Source organism: Ammodytes marinus (genome assembly GCF_949987685.1).
Source record: "Ammodytes marinus genome assembly, chromosome: 3".
In the NCBI taxonomy this organism is placed as follows: domain Eukaryota; kingdom Metazoa; phylum Chordata; class Actinopteri; order Uranoscopiformes; family Ammodytidae; genus Ammodytes; species Ammodytes marinus.
Genome location: NC_137232.1, coordinates 20,366,090 through 20,386,739, shown reverse-complemented (window position 1 = coordinate 20,386,739; position 20,650 = coordinate 20,366,090). Strand labels below are relative to the sequence as shown.

Here is a 20,650-nt window from a genome sequence, read left to right as displayed (position 1 = left end):
TCAGTTCTGGGGTAAAGTGAGCCACATGACAACTTTTTTTAAAACAATCATATTTTCACTGCCCTTTGTCTTGAAAGAATTCTGCTAATGCCCATTTCTAGGAAACATCCTGAATTAATGGGAAATGTGTAAATTTGAGTGATAAATCATTTTAGCTTGCTTAGAGGGGAGCAAATGTAAAAAGTGGCTCAGATTACCCCGTTCTCCCCTATAGTGATGTTGTTGTTTGATATTGTTTTGCATGATCATTTTTGATGAGAACAAACACAATCGAATCTTAAAAGTGGTCAAAATCAAAGCAGCAAAAGCATTTACAGTATATCCATATTTTTAGTCCCTGGTATAGGTCAACCTGTTCGAATCTACAATTCCAATGATGCAACTCTATAACATCTTTGTTTACCCAATACTTTCCCAACCATCAGTTCATAACTAAATATATATTTTATGTTTGATTTTTTAAATTACATCCAGCAACAAAAATAGACATTTAACAACTGTTTATACAGCTTGAGCGGTGGTACTGGTCGTTTTTAATAATGTATGATTTAAAGATATAGAAGGATTGTAATAATAATCTGGCAATTAAGTGTAATTACATTTACAAACTGTAGCAGCAGAAGTGAACTCAGGACAAGGCTCTTGGATCTGTGTGGTTATGCAGATGTGTGCATGCATACTCACTTTTAGCCTTCTCACTCTTGCGTGAGGGCTTCCATCGAATGCAGGAGCGATGTTCATCCAGGTAGAAGAGCCTCACAAGCCCTTTGGATCCTGCCTTCAGCTTCACCATCTGGGTCCCCGACTGCATCACACTCATGCATCGCTCCACTGCAGAAGAAAAAACACAGAAGAGCAAAACACTGGGGTCAGTTGAGCACTAAACACAGACACAAAGGGAACAGGTGTGTGGCCTTAGAGGAAGTTAGCGGCGTAGCGAGCAGCTGATGCGAGTCAGAGTCCAAACTGCAACAGAGATGCTACTGTGTGAACACACAGGGCCGCTTCTCTCTTACTAACTGACCTGCTGCTGAATGCAACAGAGAGAGGGAAGCAAGATAGACACCTCATAGAGAGATAGAGCTAATGTGTGTCTTTTCTGTTCTACAGAGCTTGTGGGCTGTTCAAGGAAAGAAATCTCGGTATCATGCACAGGCAGGTGGGAAGCTACAAAGGAGTTCCATGAAAGGCTGCCCACAGTGGAGTAAACGGCTGAAACAAGCCATGAAGATTTAAAATATTGGTTCACCTAAATAACAAACCAAAAATAAAATAAAATATATAAATATATTTTATTTACATTTTTGGTTTTACGCACTTGGGTTTTGAGATGTTTGTCTTTCTGAGTTCAGCATATTCCACCACACAACAGAGTGAATGCAATTTAGTCTTCATGTAAAACACAAATCAGTTTCACTGCTACTCCACAATGTCCATAAACCTCATTTTGAAAAAATTTTATTGGAACTATTTCCTCAGAATTGTCATAAGAATTCATGATAGATAGTGTTTCAACCAGAGATGGTTTTCTTTTGCTAAAGAAGAGAGGAATTCCATTTCTGTAGATATTGACTATTTGTAATGAGATTATTGATAAGCTAACCATTGAGGACAACATTGCTTCAATACTCAGGAGTAATCACACATTCCCCATTGGAATGACATCATCATTATATTAAAGGGCAACTTCAGTGATTAAATATTGTACTTGCGTAAGGTTGGAGGAGGCACAAGAGACCAGTTAAAAATAGGAATTGTCAAAGTCAAAGTAGCAGAGGCTGAGATATACGGCGCTCAGCTGGATAAGACAAGGACGGAAAAGAAACAGCATACACAGATACACTATAGTTTGTGTGTGAACACAGTTGTTGACAACAAACCTTTATCCCTAACATGGCAATGGTAATTCAAATCTTAATCCTAAAACCCAATATCTAGCTAATAGCATTTAGCACTGAGCAGGGTTCCCATTGCACATTTCAAGCATTTTGGATCAATGAAAAAAATAGACCACATTCACACATTAAAATAGCTTTCAAAGATGAAAGATTCTGAGCAAAAGTGTTTGCAGCTTTTTGAACCAATGAAATTTCCATCGTATATTTTCCAAAAAGATGCATAGTTAAGATGTAAAATATGTATCCTACAACTGAATATGTAAATGTATAAAACCCTGCAATCACAGATGTTATTTTCTGCATAAATCAAATCCATGTTAGAAAACAAGCATGGAAAATCTGTCGAGGGAGCTTAACGCCACCAATTCTTGCGGCTTTAAAACAACAAAAGTCTGTTAGCCCCATGGAGAAATGAGAAATATACTAAATGTTCTAGTTGTTGCAGGACATTTGTAAATATAAATGTAAAAAAACATTTTTTTATAAAAATGCCTATTTCAGACGACATGGGTTATCTTCAATGTCAGCTAAAGTCACACCTCTCATCAATCTAAAACACACATAGCAGTCGCTGAGTACTTGTTAACCAGCTCTCTGCCCTGAGGATAGGCTTAGCAATGACACAAAATGTCTATTTACTATTCAGAGAGTTGTTGGAGTGATAGATGCTCACTCCAGGGGCAGCATTAAGAAAAATCATGAATGCATTAATGGTAACACAACCTGCCATGTTGGAGTACCTTGAAGAGAAACGAGAAGCCACGTAAATAAAACAGCAAACTTGGGTTCTAAACTGACCTTCCCTCCAACAGACGTCACTATTGGTTAACAGAGATAGGGGAGAACGGGGTAAGTAGGCACACTTTTTACTCTAGTGAGAATGGCTCATCACCTAAACATCTTTCAATAGTCATTCCTACATTAAATTGAAGCTTAAGGTGTTGGCTTGAAATGTGTAACCCTCACTTTTTCTATCTTATTGTAATAAAGAAGAAATTAATCATCAAAGACACCCTTACACATTGTGATAACCAACCCCATCAAGGGGTCGGTTGTCACACACTATTTGTCACAATGTTATCTTAATGTGAATAATCTTAAAAAGAAGGCAAGCAGCAAGCAGAACTAAATTTGAAAGTTTAATTGCATTGTCAAGTTGACAAATAGGCCTACATAATTTACCGTAGCCTTGGCAGCTGGTCTAGTTTGGGATGCACTGGGTTGTTTTGATTTTGTTTCCCTTTTTTCTTTTGCATGCTAGCTGCCTTTTCCTGCTCTATTCTTTCCTTCTCTGGGGTGTCAGTGAGGAAACAGCTTGACAATTTATTTCGTTATTGGGTTCCTTTTCTGACTGCAGCCTTTGGATAACATGTGACAACCAACCCCCCAACAAATGTGACGACCAACCCCAACTTGAATTTCTTGCTAGCATCAAGGCCAACAACCATCTGACAACTAATTAGCTTGCTAACCACAATCTAAACTATAGTTTACCCTTCACACTTTTTATGGGTAACAAGTGTTTTGTTATGAAACCCATTGTGTAAAAGCCTAGAAGAAAAATACTGAGGAGCTAAATATTTTCAATTTGACATGAAAAACACTAACAGTCCTCTCACCTCAAATTCAGCAGTCTAACTCAGAGGGAGACTATGTAGGTGACCTCTGATCCCAATTCTGGATATTTACATACCAAAATTTCACAGACAGCGCCTTCTGGTTCCGGGATATAACGATTGTGACAACCAACCCGTATGACATATTACCCCGTTCTCCCCTATTGCTTTACCGAGACACGGCATCCTGACAGTTCAGCTCACAGTGAAGCCAAACCAAAGGTCTAACTTACAGGGTTGTGCAAATCCGAAAGAGCTTCAGTACGGCTTACTGCTATTTTATGCAGTTTTCAGCAATTCACTGTCAATAGGAATAGTTTTTTCTAAAGTGATATATAGATCTGTTTAGAGTAGGATTATTGCAAAACCTTTTATATTTTACAACATCAATAGCCCCTTTTACACAGCCAGTGAAAGCCGGGAATATGCCGGAATTTCGGCCATCCGCCCTGCTGTATAAATGTGACCGTTGCGGAACGAGGGAAGAAAGGTGCGAGAGATTGTTCCGGGAATTTTACTACCTCGGGGGGTAGTAAGATTCCCGACACAATCAGTTCCGCTTCTCTGTATAAATGCGGCCAGCTTGTTGTTGCGGAACAGGGGGCGTTTGACGTTCCATAGTCTACGTTCTAAACATGCGACCATAATAGCAGTTGAAGGACGTGTGTTTAACAACCACGGTGGCCTGATGTCCCGTAAAAATCACCAAATAAAAGGAACGGCATATAATCTAGCTGGTCATAAAGTCCGCTGCTCAATCCAAACCCCCACGCTTCATTTTGCAGAGTTTATGAGTCTATTTCTGCCCAGGGGAAGTTGTACAATGGGAAAGCTAGGCTAGGCTAAGCTAGGCTAGGCTAAGCTAGGCTGCGACCGGATCGCCGCCGCTATCATTATCCTAAGTCTGAGCGTATATCCATACTTTATTTCTGTTGTCACATCCCGGCTCAAGGTAAGGACAATGAGGAAACCACACAAGAGAATTAGCTTAACCAAATAATAATTTATTTAAACCAAGTTTAAAGTAATCTACTAAGTGGTGCGTGAATGTCAGTAATCAGTAATGGGTGCGGTGTCTGTGTGAGTGAAGAGTGTAATGTATGTGCAAAGCAGCACTAACTAAACCAAACCAAAACAAACCATACATCAAGGAAGGGAGGCCTAAAGTGGCTGAGTCCTACAGCTTATATAGCTGAGGAGATCAGCCAGCATGGGTGTTTGTGATTAGTAATCATCTCATGGAAGCCCACCAATCAGGAGGTGCCAGGAGCTGTCACACTGTCTACAGTAACGTGACGTCTGATTGGCAGATCTCTGCCCTCACAAAGAGACTCGCTCACAGCCAACCTGTCACACAAACACACACACACACACACACACACAGAGGTGAAGCAGTGAGCGGATTGATTTTGTCAGTTTGGTCCCAGTGATGTTGGACTCAGCGTGTAGCGAGATCAACCGGCACATCGTGGGGACAGTAAAATACGGCCCTCTTAGTGCAAGCTCCAGCACTTCTGCTGTCAATTCACTGGCCAGTGTTGTTGTTGTAAAGCAGCTGACCGGCGCGGCGCTAAATGTTTACAAGCACCTCTTTCATTCCGGAACGCTGTGTAAAAGGGGCTACTGATGCGCCAGCAGGCCGGCGTTGCTTGGTTCTGTGTAAATAACACAGAAGCAAGCAAAGCCGGCATATTGGAGTGATGTTGTTCCGTCAATATGCCGCAATCTCTGTGTAAAAGGGGCTATAGTTAAGCACAGGCCGGGGATTACTGTTCTGACATGACCAGCTGTATATACCTGTATATACCCACATAAATTCATTATAATTATTATAGATAAATAAAAAAGTACATTACTTGTGTTGCACTACAGACTATATCAAAATGTAAGGGAACTTGTGCCCTCAAGTCATTTTACCGTAGAAAGGATGTGATCATTCATCGCATTGTAGGAACACACACTTAAAGCTACTACGAGTAAGTCGGCACGTTGGCGACACCTTTGAACAAAAGCGGTAGTATTTTTACGACGCCAGCTGTTTTCTAGCTCGTGCTGGGAGTGCAAGAATCAAATAATCAGGAAGCAATATGGTGCGTGTCCGTGTGTTGAAAGTGTAAGAGGAACCGGACTCTTTTCGGCTTCCAGAGAGTGGTTAGTGACACAGCATCAACTAATGCCAGTAAGTGCTAAACACACCTGATTGCATTGTCACCTCTCACTTAGCTGAACGAGTCCGTGTCCGTGAGATGGCAGTTAGTTAGTAGTCTAGGATCACGATGAGGTAATGTGTTTATGTTGTTGTAAATAATGACTATTTCAGATGAATAATGGTCATCTGATGATGCTGGTGAGGCAAAGTAAACTGTGTTTTAGTAGGCTACCGCTCATTCATTTAGGAGTAAACACTGCAGTCTAGGTTCGCTCCGTGAAATTGTGTATACGTTGCCTGGCAACGCCCTCCCGCCCGCCTATCACTCTCCCTTTTTGCTTTTCTTCATTGCATTTTCTTTTTTTTCTTTGATGGTTCAGCCCCGTTATCAGTCATTATGACTACAAACAACTGTCTCAAACAAGGCTCCCGCTCCCCTTCCCTCACCTGGAGCCATAGGCTTCTCAATTCACGTTGCTGCGCCACACTGAAATCTGCGACCAATGCGGATATGTGACCATAGAGCATGCACGCGTGAACCGAAAATCGGACTGGGTGTACGACCAGATCAAATGCAGTAATAAAAACTATATAAAAACGTCTTTCTTTGCACTGATGGTCTCGTTTGCTGTTAAAGGTAATTTATGATTATGAGAGGAAACATGAGGCTGTTTAAGATATATTTAAATGTTACTCGTTGCCGCTTTAATTTAAATCTACTCAAAAAGTATAAGCAGGTAGTGACTAACTCTTCAGAGCGACAGAAAATAATGGGAAACTGAAGACACAGAGACCCTGGGAAAATAATTAATCCATAACAAGAACTAAGGTCGAGTTGCATTATTTATCTCTCATAGCCACTGCTGAAATTCAATAGAGGTCACTGTCAATTGTGGTTAGTATTGATCATATCCACAGTCTCTGCTCCGGCGAACAGGCATGTTCTGCTGCAGAATCCATGCCTCAAGGTAGACAAGCTTCCAACAACACTTCTCCTGGATTGATGTGCAAAAACCAGGCCCAAAGTGTAAAAAAGCTGTTCACCATCACTAGATAGTATACACGCCCATTCTCCCACAAATTCCATTGGAGTATATATATGTCAAAGTGTTCTTTTTTTATCTGAGAGGCTGTCCAATATACAGTACCTCAAATATATCACAATGAAAAGCTCAAAGGTAATACAGAAAAACACCCTGTTTTTCTCAATCAACAGCCAGCACAAAGCCATCTTCCAGAAATACTGACATATGTTCAAGTGTCTGTTGTCTGTTTCTTCGAGTTGATAGAGTGCACATTATTGATGGTTGTCCGTGTGTTTTTCCTCTTATCTTCTCCAGTTACCTGTTACTCATTGACATTTCGGCATCAGGATAAGGACCGTGAAGTGTCACACCTCAAACAGTGGCGGACTCAGACTGTTTGAAGGGCAGGGGCGAAAAAATAAAAAGGGCACATTCTGGACAACATGGGGCCCCACCAGCGGACATAGTGGCTTTTCTAACTTGATGGTGTTTTGTTCCCCCAATGGAGCCTTAAAGCCTGCCTTTAAGGTCACATTCGGGGCACTTGTTACATCTCCATGTAGCACTTAAAAAAAATTGTTGGGCTCATACAATTAAATGGGGGTTCTAGGGGTCCTCCCCTCCCCCAGAAAAAAATTAGCTTCAAAGACACTGTTTCCCCTTGTTCTAGCGACTTTATAAACACCAAAATGAGTTGTTCACATCATTGTGCACATTTTAGCCAAAGAAAGGAGGATGCCTTGCTACTTTCATCTTTACTAACATTTAAGTAAAAATTAGACTGTGAAAAATTCAATGTGCCGCTACCATACAGTCTTTGACCGCTGACAGCCAGCTACGGAAAAATTGAAGGAAGTTTTCCTTCATGTTGAGGTGATAGCTGACCATTATTGTTTCTCTTGTATGAAATGACCTACACTTGAATGATCTTGAACGCTCAAAAAATGTAAAAACATTTTAAACGGATTATGCAAACTGAAAATATTAAGTTTTTCTAACTTGGCATCTAATTGCGCTTTTCCACTATGGGTACTGACATACTCTTAATCCGCTTTCTGCTTCGTTATCCAGTGGAGATTTAAGTACCACTCGATGTAGCCATTTGTCATAGCGACGCCACATGAAAGCAACGCCTCTTTCGCATTCCCCGTTCGTCAGCTACCAAAGAGAGGAACACCTCATTAGCTAACCACAACATGTTTTTTTCGGTTTGCCATATTCTTGCTCCAGAGGGCACATCATCATCATTTAGGCCTATTGTATGGAGGGGCAACCTAGGGCACTCGTTCATTTTTGTTCACGTGTAAAAGGCAGCCAATAAGGCACTTTCTCTCATTTTCACCACCATAGAGATATTAGCAACACTTTTTCAACCATGGGTGCACCAGACGGGCAGAAGGGCACTAGAAGGGCACCAGACGGGCAGAAGGGGACTATCAGGGCACTAGAAGGACCAGACGGGCAGAAGGGGACTATCAGGGTACTAGAAGGACCAGACGGGCAGAAGGGGACTATCAGGGTACTATAGGGGGCACTAAAAGGGCACCAGATGGGCAGAAGGGCACTATAAGGGCACTCATTAAGGCACATCATCGAATTTTCTTGTTCTAGAGGGCATATCATCATAATTTATTGTATGAAGGGGCACCCTAGAGGGCACCTAATCATGTTTTGCACATGAAAAGGGCAGCCAATATGGCATTTCCTCTCGTTTTCGCCACTCTTGAGGGCACTTTAGTGCGCTTTTTCAACCATTGAGCCACGAGGGGGGGCGGTCGCCAATGTCCTTCACCCCAACTGGCATTTTTGTGGAGGTTATTCCATGGTGCCAGGCTTCATACTTTGAGGCTACAATGTCAGTGCTTTGCCACTGCTATCCGTGCAACCTAACAGAATATATATTTTTTTTTTTTAAATAAATAAAAACAGCCATAGCCTACATAAATACTCTTGAGTGTAAAACAATGGGTTTTTTCAGCAAGGCAAAACCAAGAAAACTACATTGTGAATCATATTTTTTTTGTTGCAACCTCTACATTTTAGCTTCCATGCAATCACTGATGTGTGTGTTTGTGCGTGTACGTGTGTGTGCCCGTGTAAAAACTCATCATCTCTGTCGGTGCAAAGCAGAGAGCAGATCAAAGCTGTGTCTTGCCACAGAGGCCCAGGCAATTCAAACGTATTATAATGGGGTAGGTGATAGAGATGTCTCTGTGATAACCCGATGAACAAAGCCTGGCTCACTAAGATCCATACAATACAAGGTCAGGACAGGATGGGCAAATGACAGAATCAACCGCCGTTTCCATTCATCATTTCCAATCTTAACTGTCATATTTTAACCGCAGCATGATTCCTCTCGGCCACTCTTGCAGCCTCAATTCTATGAGTTTTATAATCAGTTAGATGTGATGTCTCAATTATTGAATATCTCTGCATGAGATCTCGGTTAAGATTTGGTTAGTGGGCAATGGCTGGAATGGACCACCACGGGTCCACAGATTTATCATAATTTATTCATAACTACCTAAATTCATATTCAGCAGCATCTGCCTGATCCTTCATGCAGTATTCATGTGACATAAGGCACCGGCTCCTAACTAGCCAATTCGACAGTTAATTACAACAAGAAGAGCTTTCAAACCAAAATAAAACTGTCCGAATGCAGGTGTTGTGGTGTTGTCATTTTTCACTTACTGCCAACTTTCATGTCCTCAAGGTTTGTTCTGTGCGCTGAAGTTTAATCAATATGCTCTTCAGTTCTGGTTGACTGACTAGCCCCGGAAAAGGAAATGACTAACATATATATATATATAATTGTTGCTTAAGCACACAGGATTCAACACACAAACAACTCTCTTGCATGTAATGAGCAACAGTTCATCAAGACGAGCGTTCTCCAGGTTCAGAGCAGAAAATGAGCAATTCGATCCTCCTGGGGATATTCTGATACATAAACATGAGTGTTATAAATAGACACCAGCCAGCAATATGATCAATATGTAATGTTTTTAAACAGATTCAGTCTGGTTTTCTGGACAATATATGTCAATATATGTGTTAAAAAGTGGAAAACCTCATCTATATGTGTCAGTTTTAATGGGTTTCCTTCTGTGAGGCACACTAAGTTATGGTGTATAAACTGTCACAAACACATTCACATTAACTTACCAATTTGTGTAAGCCTGCATTTCTGTGGTACAGCCACAATGCCACCAATATGGTAGACGTTACGTGCCAGGAGAGTTGCAACAGTTAACACAGCCGAGTTTTCACCAGTACCATAAATAAAGGTGGGTCGGACTTTATGCGGAGAAAATGCATTGGGTCCAAAACAAGAACTCATTTCCTTAGCAGAAAATAAAGAGGCAGTAGGGGTCCTTCTTAGCCCAGTCCTAGTGTGCAACACAGGTCCACCTGTAGCTTGAAAAAAAAACTTTTGGTTTTGCTCACATCAAACTTGACGGACCTTCCCGATTGGCTTCAAACAAAAAGCCTCCTCACTCCAACCAACGATAAAGCAACCCAAAACTCCTGCTGTTCATGCTTCCTTTGTACTGTCTTCTGATCTGTGGCGGCCCCTTCAACTGAGCGTCTTCCCTCTGAAAACACACCAACACACACACACACGTTTCTACCTGTCTCCTGTTGGTCATATCCTCTCCACTCCCACTTGCACCTCTCTCTGATGATTTGCTGTTGTCAGTTTGTCCAAAAACATCCTTCCCCGACAGTGTACAGATTGAGTTTCATCATTCATCAGCTCATCAGTATTGTTGGTTGGTTTCTGGAATGATTGTGAAAAGTGCGCGACAGATGTGTGTCCCTGCATAAGCATATCAGCTGGGCTCATTAGGGTCCGGTGGTTGGATATGAGGATAAGAACGATGACATAACATGCATGATAATTCTACACTGCTAAAAGTAAGATTTAATGGGTTAATGTGTGTGTGTGTGTGTGTGTGTGTGTGTGTGTGTGTGTGTGTGTGTGTGTGTGTGTGTGTGTTTGTGTGTGCGTGTGTGTGTGTGTGTGTGTGTGTGTGTGTGTGTGTGTGTGTGTGTGTGTGTGTATGTGTGTGTAAGAGAGAGAGAGAGAGAGAGAGACTGTCTACACATCTGTCAGTCATGTACTCTCTTTCATTTCAAAGGATTTTCTCTCCTGGGGATAATCCTACTCGCCCTGTCGCCAACATTCCACTATGTGTACCAACATATTCTTGTCCTGGATTGGGCAATTAAGAAGACCCCCTTATTGAGAGAAAACACACAATAAAAAAATGTACTATGATTTTACTCAAATGGAAATCCCAGGGGGCTCTAGTGCCATAAAATGCGACGTAAGAAATGCAAACATGAGCCAAATCTTCAGGCACTGAAACAAATGGGCATGGCCATAACATTTAGTTTACAAGCCATTGCAAACCAGTAAAAAAAATCTCTTTAGACTTTAATATTTTACCTTAATTGTTAATAAGTCGTACCTGTGGGGTCTGTTGTTTGCCAGTGAGAGTAAGAATTTGTCACCTTTTTCAGTGTACCACCCACCACATTTTCAGTTTGACATGCTACCTTCCGGACAACCACTGGATTCCATTCATTTCAGCATATGAATGCTGTTAAAAACACTGGAATTATCCAGGAGAAATGTCAAGTAATAGGCCTATAGAAAAACATAGTTCCAGATAAGGACAGCATGGTTTTTAATATCACTACACCAATGGAAATGAAAGATTATAAACCTCAAATTACACCATGTAATCCCCCTCCTATCTTCTTCTTCCAGACGTTCCTGAATGTAAGGTTATCATCTAGTCTCTACACTTTCATTGTTCCTCTCAGGACATTTAACAGCTTGTGAAATTGAATTAGTCAGCCTTATAGCTCTGTGACCGATGATGACTTCTGGATAAATAAAAGGGGCAATCAGTCAGTATGGTAGGACAATGGCAGGTCCACCTGTGTGGTGGCCAAGAAAGTGGCGTCTCGCATGGTAATGTTTATTCAGGATAGAATGACAAGTCTAAATACTTCAATCTTCAATCATAAGGTTTTTTTTTCCTTACTGAAATATCTCAACACATATTGGATAGATTGCTATGACATTTGGTGCACAAATACCAATTGTAACACCTTTCCTCTCAAGACTTTTCATTACTGCCATCATGAGTTCAAACTTTCAACCTGATCAATACTGTTGTTTGCGACCAAATACCAAAAACTAAGATTCCCATCAGCTGTGTGAATGGTAACAAGCTAACCCAACAGAGTGAACATAGTACAAATTATATCTCCAACATCAACAAGCAAGCATTATTATTGTAGGCGTGCCAATGTAAGCTAAAGTAGAACCTCACACAGAGCCACTACCATGACTCTTGGCCATTTGTTTAGCTGAGGACATCTTCAACATTTGGTTTTTGCGGGCTGAACATGAATAACATAAATAAAAAAGGGAATCCTTCACACTGCATTAATAGCTAGTTAATGCAAAGTAATTGTTAACAGAATTTAGTTTGCTTTATGATTGTATAATATTTTAATGCACAATACATGCTTTCTGGCTGTTGAACTTTGTCCCAGTAAACTTAAAGAACTCCAAAAAAAAAAAAAAAAAAAAAATGTGAACTGAAGAATGAAATCAAACCTATCCTAAAATGTTGTTGTGCGTTAATTATGACATCTAGAGCAAGCAAAATGGATAGGATGATATTTTAGAAACAACCCTGGCAGAATGATGAGCATTTCTTTTGAGAACATGTTACTGCTCAAATTCATTCTGTTTCAGATGCAAGGAGAAGACGAAGCTGACCATGCTTCAATAAGGACAAATTGGACACTGAAGAACAATCTGAATAGGTTATGGTAATGCCTAACCATTCCCCCAGTGACTGTGATATGGAGGACACTTTGCGTCAAAATGCCACAAAAAGGACTTGTTGACCATCAAGACGATCTTGGTTCCTGTTCCCTGGCTTCTACAAAGACTGTCCTCTCTGAAACTGTACATAGACGATGTTGCACCAGTACACAAACTTGAGTTTCACAACTGTGATGTTGATGTACTTGATATTATTCTGCTTGACTGAAATATATTTACTCATATGCTTTGCCCTTTTGCTTTGAAGTGTTGCAAAAAGTTGCATTAAATATTATAAAAAGGGTGGAATGTTAACAGAATTTAGTTTGCTTTATGATTGTATAATATTTTAATGCACAATACATGCTTTCTGCCTATTGAACTTTGTCCCAGTAAACTTAAAGAACTCCAAAGTGTTTTGCTACAAGTTGTTGTTTAGCCTTGAAGAAGAAACTGCCTAATAAGATTTTGGCACATACAGAGGTATGACGCATTCATGTGCACAATAGTTGAGGAGAAAAGACTCCCTAAATTTCCCATATCCTGTTATCTGCCTAATTAAAAATGTTTCTGCTTTCGCCAGCAAAACGGGCTGGACACACAAACCGAGTGTATACGCCTACACATTTCTCGGACATATAATCTCTGTACACTGTTCATTTCTTGGTATTCAATCATGTAAGCCCACTTGTGATACATGTTGTTTGACCCTTGCATTTGCTGTTTGCAAGTAAACACCTGCTTTCAAGAAGGCCTGACTCAGTTCTAATTATTCAAATACTTGGGTAAATGATTCTAGTAACAGTAATTATACAAAATCTATATGGAAGAAGAAGCCAAAAATACTTTGGTATACCCTCCTACTGGTGTCAAAATTTTTTAGGAAATGATCAGCAAAAAGAAGGAATACACATGCACACTCTTATCTCACAGTCACTGACTGCCCCTAATCCAGAGCGCTCAAGTCAGAGGCAAAGCAGTGCAGAGCGATACCAGAATATGAATAAACACATGACAACTGCAGCATGATAATACATTCCCCCAAGATGCTACAGGGGGCTCCCCGAGTGGGGGAGTTCAGCACCGACATCAAAGGAGGGAACTATAAAGCCTGTGTGTGTGTGTGTGTGTGTGTGTGTGTGTGTGTGTGTGTGTGTGTGTGTGTGTGTGTGTGTGTGTGTGTGTGTGTGTGTGTGTGTGTGTGTGTGTGTGTGTGTGTGTGTGTGTGTGTGTTTGGGGCGACTGTAGTTCACATTGGATATACATTGATTTTGACTGTTCCTGCGATGTTCACACTTGCTCCCAGCTGGATGAGGGACCGCCATACACAATGCTTGATCTAATGATCAAATTAAATGCAACTTCCTTCCTGGTACTACATTTTAAGGAAACAAAGGAAGCATCAAAGTGTTGGCTGACTAAGCTGACCAGGTTTCAGAGGAGCTTACTACCTGCTTAGAGAATGGAGGTATGAAATAAAAGCCACTAGTTAAAGATAATTAGCTGTCCATTCATGGCTTCAACAAGGATATAAAGAGCTCTCTAAATGCACTTAAAACCTGTCCAGCTTCAGTTTTATATTCATGTTCACTTTGGTTCTGAAAACTGTTTCATATGCAAGAACAAACGCAATCTGCCAGCAACTAAGTCAACGCGCAGGGAGATAAGGTAACTCATCATCAGTGAAATGCAATGTAAAGGATGGTCCATCTTGAAAAATCAAAGATCCATGATAAAAGCTCCCTGGATTATGAAGGACCTTTAGCAAGGATATGAGCAGAGTGAAAAGGTTTCAATACTCTGTTTTAGTATCGATACCAAAATGATGCTCATTTCCATGTTTGCCTAAATTTGACACGTCGAAAAATGCCAAGAAATGTTCTAAAAAGAGGAGAAGAGCTGAGAGGATTTGAGCATGTTCTTTCTCCCCTGGTGTCTGTGTGCAGTTTCTCTGCCCTGGAGCGACCAAAAGGAAGAGGCAGAGACATAAAGGGGGGAACGTGCTGAGATTCATCATCATCAGTTCAGGGGAGGCACACAAGGAAAAGCCCCTTTTACATGGAAAAGCCATTTCCTCCATGTGGAGGGGATTAGCAGCCATGCATGCTCCTCCAGACCTTTTTCCCCCTCCATCATCTTCTCTCCTTTTCTCACTCAGCAAGGGCTGGTGGAGCCATGCGACCCATCTTAGCACAAGTGTTGCCAAAAAATGAATAAAGAAGTAGCCCTCTGCTCCAGAGAAGCGAACAGGGGCCGGCCCTCCCACACCCCAACGCTCACCCAGATATATATATATATTTTTTTAAACACAGGCGCTGCCGGGGTGAAGATTGACAGCTTGACACATCCAGCTCTCTAAGTGCCAGGGATGTGCCATATTTGTGTTAGAGTACGAGAGAGACCAAAGGGTTGCTCTAATAGCCCGGGGTTGCCAAGGCTTCAATTTTTTATTGGCAACAAACCTCGACCTCAGCTCGGTCACATTGTCTGGTGTTAACATGCCCTCCTTGTGTGTTTCTGTTGATCCTGTCAACAATTCAATCCACCTCTGTTACTGAGCTATGGCATGTGGTAAGGCTGGGTGGTCACCAAGGTGTTGCAGTGACAGAACATATATAACCATCGTCTTGATGTTTATATTTATGGGAACAATGCGGAGGACGCAGGACGTGGCAGGTCCACACCTACGTGCTCTATAATGTATTAAGGGCAGGGTGCTGTCAAATCCACACATCAAGAGTCTTTTCTGCCCCCTAGTGATACATCTAGAGGGGCTTTTTCAGCACCAGGGACAGTTTCCCGCCGCTCCACATGCTGCCCTTGGATGTCATGTATACTGACAAAATCAGTCATCGTTTGTAAGTTCACTAAATCGACTGATTGACATTGTGTAGGGCTATTTAATTCTGAGGTTTTGTAGGCCTACCCATAAAAAGTCGATACACGTGAATTATTGTACAAAGAATCCATCGTGCAAACTGACAATCTTAAATACAGATTCCTTACCGGAGTGCTTGAAGCAGAGTGGGTGATGCACATTTTCCACAACAACAAGCGCAATAGAGAAATTACGCATGGGCTTAATGGGCATCCAAAGGAATTCGTGCAACACACAGAGTATTCCTTTCCATGCAGGACTGAAGGACGAAATAACCAAACAACAAAAAGCGTCTTTTTTTTAAAAGATCCACTTACCCTTCTCCAAACTGAGATTTCTGCAAACTTCAAGCTCTGCCATTTAGGACTGTCTGGAGTTTTTGCTATCACAGGGTCCCTCCGTGCGTTTCGGACATCATTTTATCTCCCAGTTGGAATGTATTGAAATGCCATCGAAACATGCATGACTAGTCCACATGAACCGTGCCATGATGATGAAATATCACTTTTTTTGTTTGTCAAAGACAATGAGTCCAGGAACAGAGCTGCTCCTCAGCCTGTGCCGCTCTGACTGGTCTGCAAAGTGGATTCACAAACCATCAATGCTCTCACGTCACATCCACAGCCCCTGCGCGCACATGCTCTCCTCTCACCAGTAGGCAAAGCCACAGTCGGAGAGTTGTTGCCAATAGGCAGAGTGGATAATAGTGCGCAGACCAAGGGCTTAAGCGTCAGAGTTGGCCATATGGACATTCCATCAAGCTTTTCCCGCGAATCTATTAGCTGTTTGGCGACTGTTCTGAATTCGATTTCAAACTGATCTCTTTTTGTTTTTTGTTTTATCAGCTAATCGGTGAATTATGAGGGGGGGGGGGGGGGGTCCTCACTGCGCAGGAATTCCAGTAGCATGGCACCGCCCGCCTACATACTTCCGCTCAATTTTAATTTCTTCTGGACAAATAAAATGAAGTAGCCTACGATGGTCTGGTAGGATCGGGCTAGAATTCCAGCGCAATGACCCACATCATGTCTCCGTTTGTCTCAGCAGTTTAGATATCAATGTCTCCTCAGAGACAGCGCAGGAAAAGTGGAAGATGTGGGATTCTCTGCTGGCGCTCCGAGTCCCCAGAGAGAGAGATGGAGGGAGAGAGGGAGGGAGCGAGAGAGAGAGAGAGACACGGAGAAAGAGAGACGGATAGGGCGCAAGTTATGTGTAAACATTAATTACCGTGTAGGTTTTAGCTTTAGAATTGCGTGTGTCCAGCCTCGAGGGTCTCTCATCCAAGTTGTATCAATTCATTCATGAAAGTTTTGTCAGTTTCGAGCTCCTAAATTAGTCATGTGCATTGGTCCACATAAGCACACACACACAAACACACATCACATACTACTCAGAAGCTGTGTTTAAACACTGGGAGCCAGAGGCAGAGTTTACCAAATTGATTAGTGTCTTGAGGAACAAAAAGAGATGTCTGATCACCCTAAGTTCACTGCTCCCTGTGTGTGTGTGTGTATATGTGTGTGTGTGTGTGTGTGTGTGTGTGTGTGTGTGTGTGTGTGTGTGTGTGTGTGTGTGTGTGTGTGTGTGTGTGTGTGTGTGTGTGTGTGCGTGTGTGTGTGCGTGTGCGTGTTTGTGTTTTAGAGTTTTCCTCGTGCACTCTGTGTATTAGCAAGTACTTGAGGCTTTCCAGCAGTGTTTGCTCACTCTGCTCTGATTTAAGTGTAAACCTCTCTTTAGCCACACCTGCCTGATCACAGACAGTTTCAAACCCCCTCTCAACCCCTTTATTACGCTGATTTATGTTCCACGGCCAAACAAAAACCACCTGCCACTCAGTCATTTAAACAAGACTGGAAAACAACTGGGAGGAAGGGAAAGAGGCTGAGTGGTGTAGATTCATTGAAGAGAAGAAAAGAGGCGTATATTCCTCGCAAAATGGTTCTGACTGACAAGAAAGGAAACTGTCAGGGATGTGGAGGAATGAAACAGACATAGATCGATGGAAAATGACATTTGGTGAAGCTATAGAGCAGGGGTGGCCAACCCGCGGCTCGCGAGCCGCATGCGGCTCTTTGCCCAGCTTCGTGCGGCTCTTCAGTTCATATCAAATTATGTGATTATAATTTATTTTTTATTTTTTTTATATACTTTTTTTTTGTGTGTGGGCCTAGGTGTGTGCATGTTCGCAAACGTTTCATGCGGCTCTTACGTTCGTTTTACATGTTGTCTATTATTTAATTTTTTATTTTATTAATGTGTAGGCCCTATGTGTATGCCTGTTCGCAAATGTTTTATTGAGGACGCAACATAACGTTCGCAAACGTTTGGTGCGGACGCAACATAAAACTGCCCGCTCAGCTTGGAGGGAGGTTTTCCGTGAGTAAACTATTTGTGTCAAGTTTGCTCCGAAACAGAGTGGGAGAGTTCATATTTTTTGTTGAACGTTATGGCAGGCCATTCTGCCTTATATGCCAGGTGTCATTTGCGCATTTCAAGGCTTCAAATCTTCGGCGCCACTTCAGCTCTCTCCATGCTAAAAGTAAGTCCCACAAAGCAACATGCATAGTAAGAGAAAAACGCTATTTTAAATTGTTATATTTTTGTTTGTGGACTTGGTTGAACTGAGAGTTTGTGTGTGAGGCAGTGCACACAATGTTCATTGTTGAAAATGACTGCCCTGTCGTCTTTAGTACTGTAGGAGTCCAGTCCTGTCATGATCACAGGGGCGGCCTTAACGATCTGGGGGCCCGTTTCAAGTCCTAGTGTGGGGCCCCCTGTTTTTTTTTTGTTTTTTTTTATAAATAATGCTTGTGCATGCATGTGCAAGCTCCCCGCGAAAATAAAAACGCCCCCCCCCCCCCCCCTGAAATCTTACTGGCCACCCCAGTGCCCCCCCCCCCCCAGTTCAAATGTTATTTTTTATTTTAATTTTATTTTTTTAATTACATTTTTTTCCTGATATGTATCCTAGTTCAGAGATGATATGTATTTTTTTTTCTTTCTTAACTTTTTTTGATAGGTAGTTGCCAAGTTCACCACACAAACACTCCAATCCACTGATATGAGATCAGTTTTCAATTTTCAATTACTAAATTAATGGTAGGACTGTGGCCACTAGAACTGGTCTCTGGTCAGCAAAGGTCTTGAAAACAGCATACGTGTGCTTGTGACATGCGTGCCACCCATGCATGTGTATAGACACGTGTCCCAGCAGATTTTTGAAATCTGAATAAAAAAATGTAAGTTTGTAGTTAACGAGTGTAACATGTTCTTAGCAAGGGCAGACTTTCATAAATAAAGGTTTATTTTTTTAGCAAGATATTTGGTCAAAAGCTAGTGGTCATCCGTCCCTCTGTGCAGTTGTTAGGCATCTGGCTGCTAGCAAGTTATGTTGTTTTGCTAATTTTACTATTCATCTGAGCTGAAATAAATATTGACTTTTTCCTTTATTATCTTCGCCAGAATGAACCAGAATGCTTAGATTACATGTTAAAAACACAACAAAAATCTTCTGGGGGGATGCCCCCAGACCCCCCTTCAGGGGTTTAGTTTTCTGACAAACATTACAATGGATACTAACATGATTTGGGCATTTGGGATTATAAATCATCTTTGAATTGGTTGTACAGCATATCACATGCTATTCATTGAGGGGTGCGATGGCCACCCCACTCTAACTCTGTGGCCCACCTTGGCCACCCCCAGTCAAAATTTCCTGGAATCGCCACTGTGTGTACCCGTGTAAAACGATGTGGCTCTTTGCAGTAACACAGTAAAAAATGTGGCTCTTTGTCTCTGACTGGTTGGCCACCCCTGCTATAGAGGCTATTTATTCCCAAAATATTTGTTATATTTCTCTTCACTTTATCTATATGAAAAACTGAACAGCAGCCTTACAATAATAAATGTAGGCTAGATCAGAATCAGAAAATGTTATCTTGCAAGAAATGGATTGGGAGGTTGATTTAAGCTCACCGTGGGTCTTTATGAAAACACATCCTCAAATCATGCCCTTTAGGCGATTCATTTATATTTTAACATTTATTTTCAACAGATTAAGCTTTTGGCTTGAAGAAATGTGTTTACAAATGAAGAAAATGGGTGAAATTCCCATCAATGTGATCTTTTATTTTCTAAGCATGACAGAAGGGGGGCAACAGACACTTGTTGTTACTCTCTGCATCAATCCGGTCAATCCATCATCCACAGCAGAGGACGGAAGCAGTCAAGCCTGATTTCTATTACAGTAAGCAGAAAGCACACACTCTTACGATGTGTAGCACACACGCGCTCTGGATGCTGGCTCTAGTAAGTGGAGCTGAGGCTATAAGTTGTCTGTATGCTGCAGGTTTGACAGCCACACAGAGGCAAAACGACATCAGAGATTTGTCATCGGTTGGCCCAGCCGATCGGTCACTGTGCAGCCTCACCGCCACCAAATTGATCCCATTTCATGTCTGGATTATTTTATTACTTTAATGAGAATGAAAAGGGAAAGAATGCACTTTTGCACATTTCCTTTAGTTTATATCATATGCAATATTATTACGTGTTGGCATAACAAGGTGTGCGCATGTGTGTCAGTGTTATCAAGTTGATGCAAAAATACACATATAACCATGCTGGATGAGGAAAATACCATACCATTTATTTCATCATCTGTACCAGAAAAACAATAATAATTGATGACACAAGAGTGAGTCTTGGCTGTGCCGTCCACAGCATGTTGAATGTTTGAAGCACAGTGGAGACGAGTCTCCCTCTACTGTTCATTTCTATAACATACAGTTATCAGACAGAACATTCTTTACAGTATACCTTGTCCATTATATTGCTCTGTTGTGTGAGTGTGGGTCCGATCACTTACCGTGAAAGATGCTGTTGTCTGTCAGGAAGTGTCGACGGTACTGTGGCTCTCCTTTCCTGTTCACCACCCAGGCGCTCATGGTGAGAAGACGAGGGGCACAGCACAGAACCACTAACAACCGGATGACCTATATGTATATAAAAAGAGGAGAAAATTCAACTGGGTTTCTAAACATTTTGCAAGAATTGAAAAAATCAAAAAAGGTATTTTAATAAAATATACAGTATAATGTGTTAAAGAAATTGCATGCATGTTGTGTATAACAGAAACATCTCACCATCAGCACCAAAACGGTGAAAGTATACATTGGTGGTAGGCAACATGTTGAAGAAGATAAAGCTCCTAAGAAGATACAATATG

General features: G+C 41.5%; 1 protein-coding gene across 1 annotated transcript in view; it reads right to left on the bottom strand.

The window, feature by feature from the left end:
• Positions 1 to 20,369, bottom strand: part of plch1 (phospholipase C, eta 1) — a gene marked incomplete at both ends in the record, with an annotated part of 56,695 nt that extends 36,326 nt beyond the window's left edge. Inside the window, 2 exons of the mRNA XM_080024951.1 lie at positions 685 to 831; positions 20,291 to 20,369. Of these exons, the coding sequence (XP_079881077.1) occupies positions 685 to 831; positions 20,291 to 20,369 (226 nt within the window). The remainder of the gene's footprint in view (positions 1 to 684; positions 832 to 20,290) is intronic.
• Between the last annotated feature and the right edge of the window lie 281 nt (positions 20,370 to 20,650).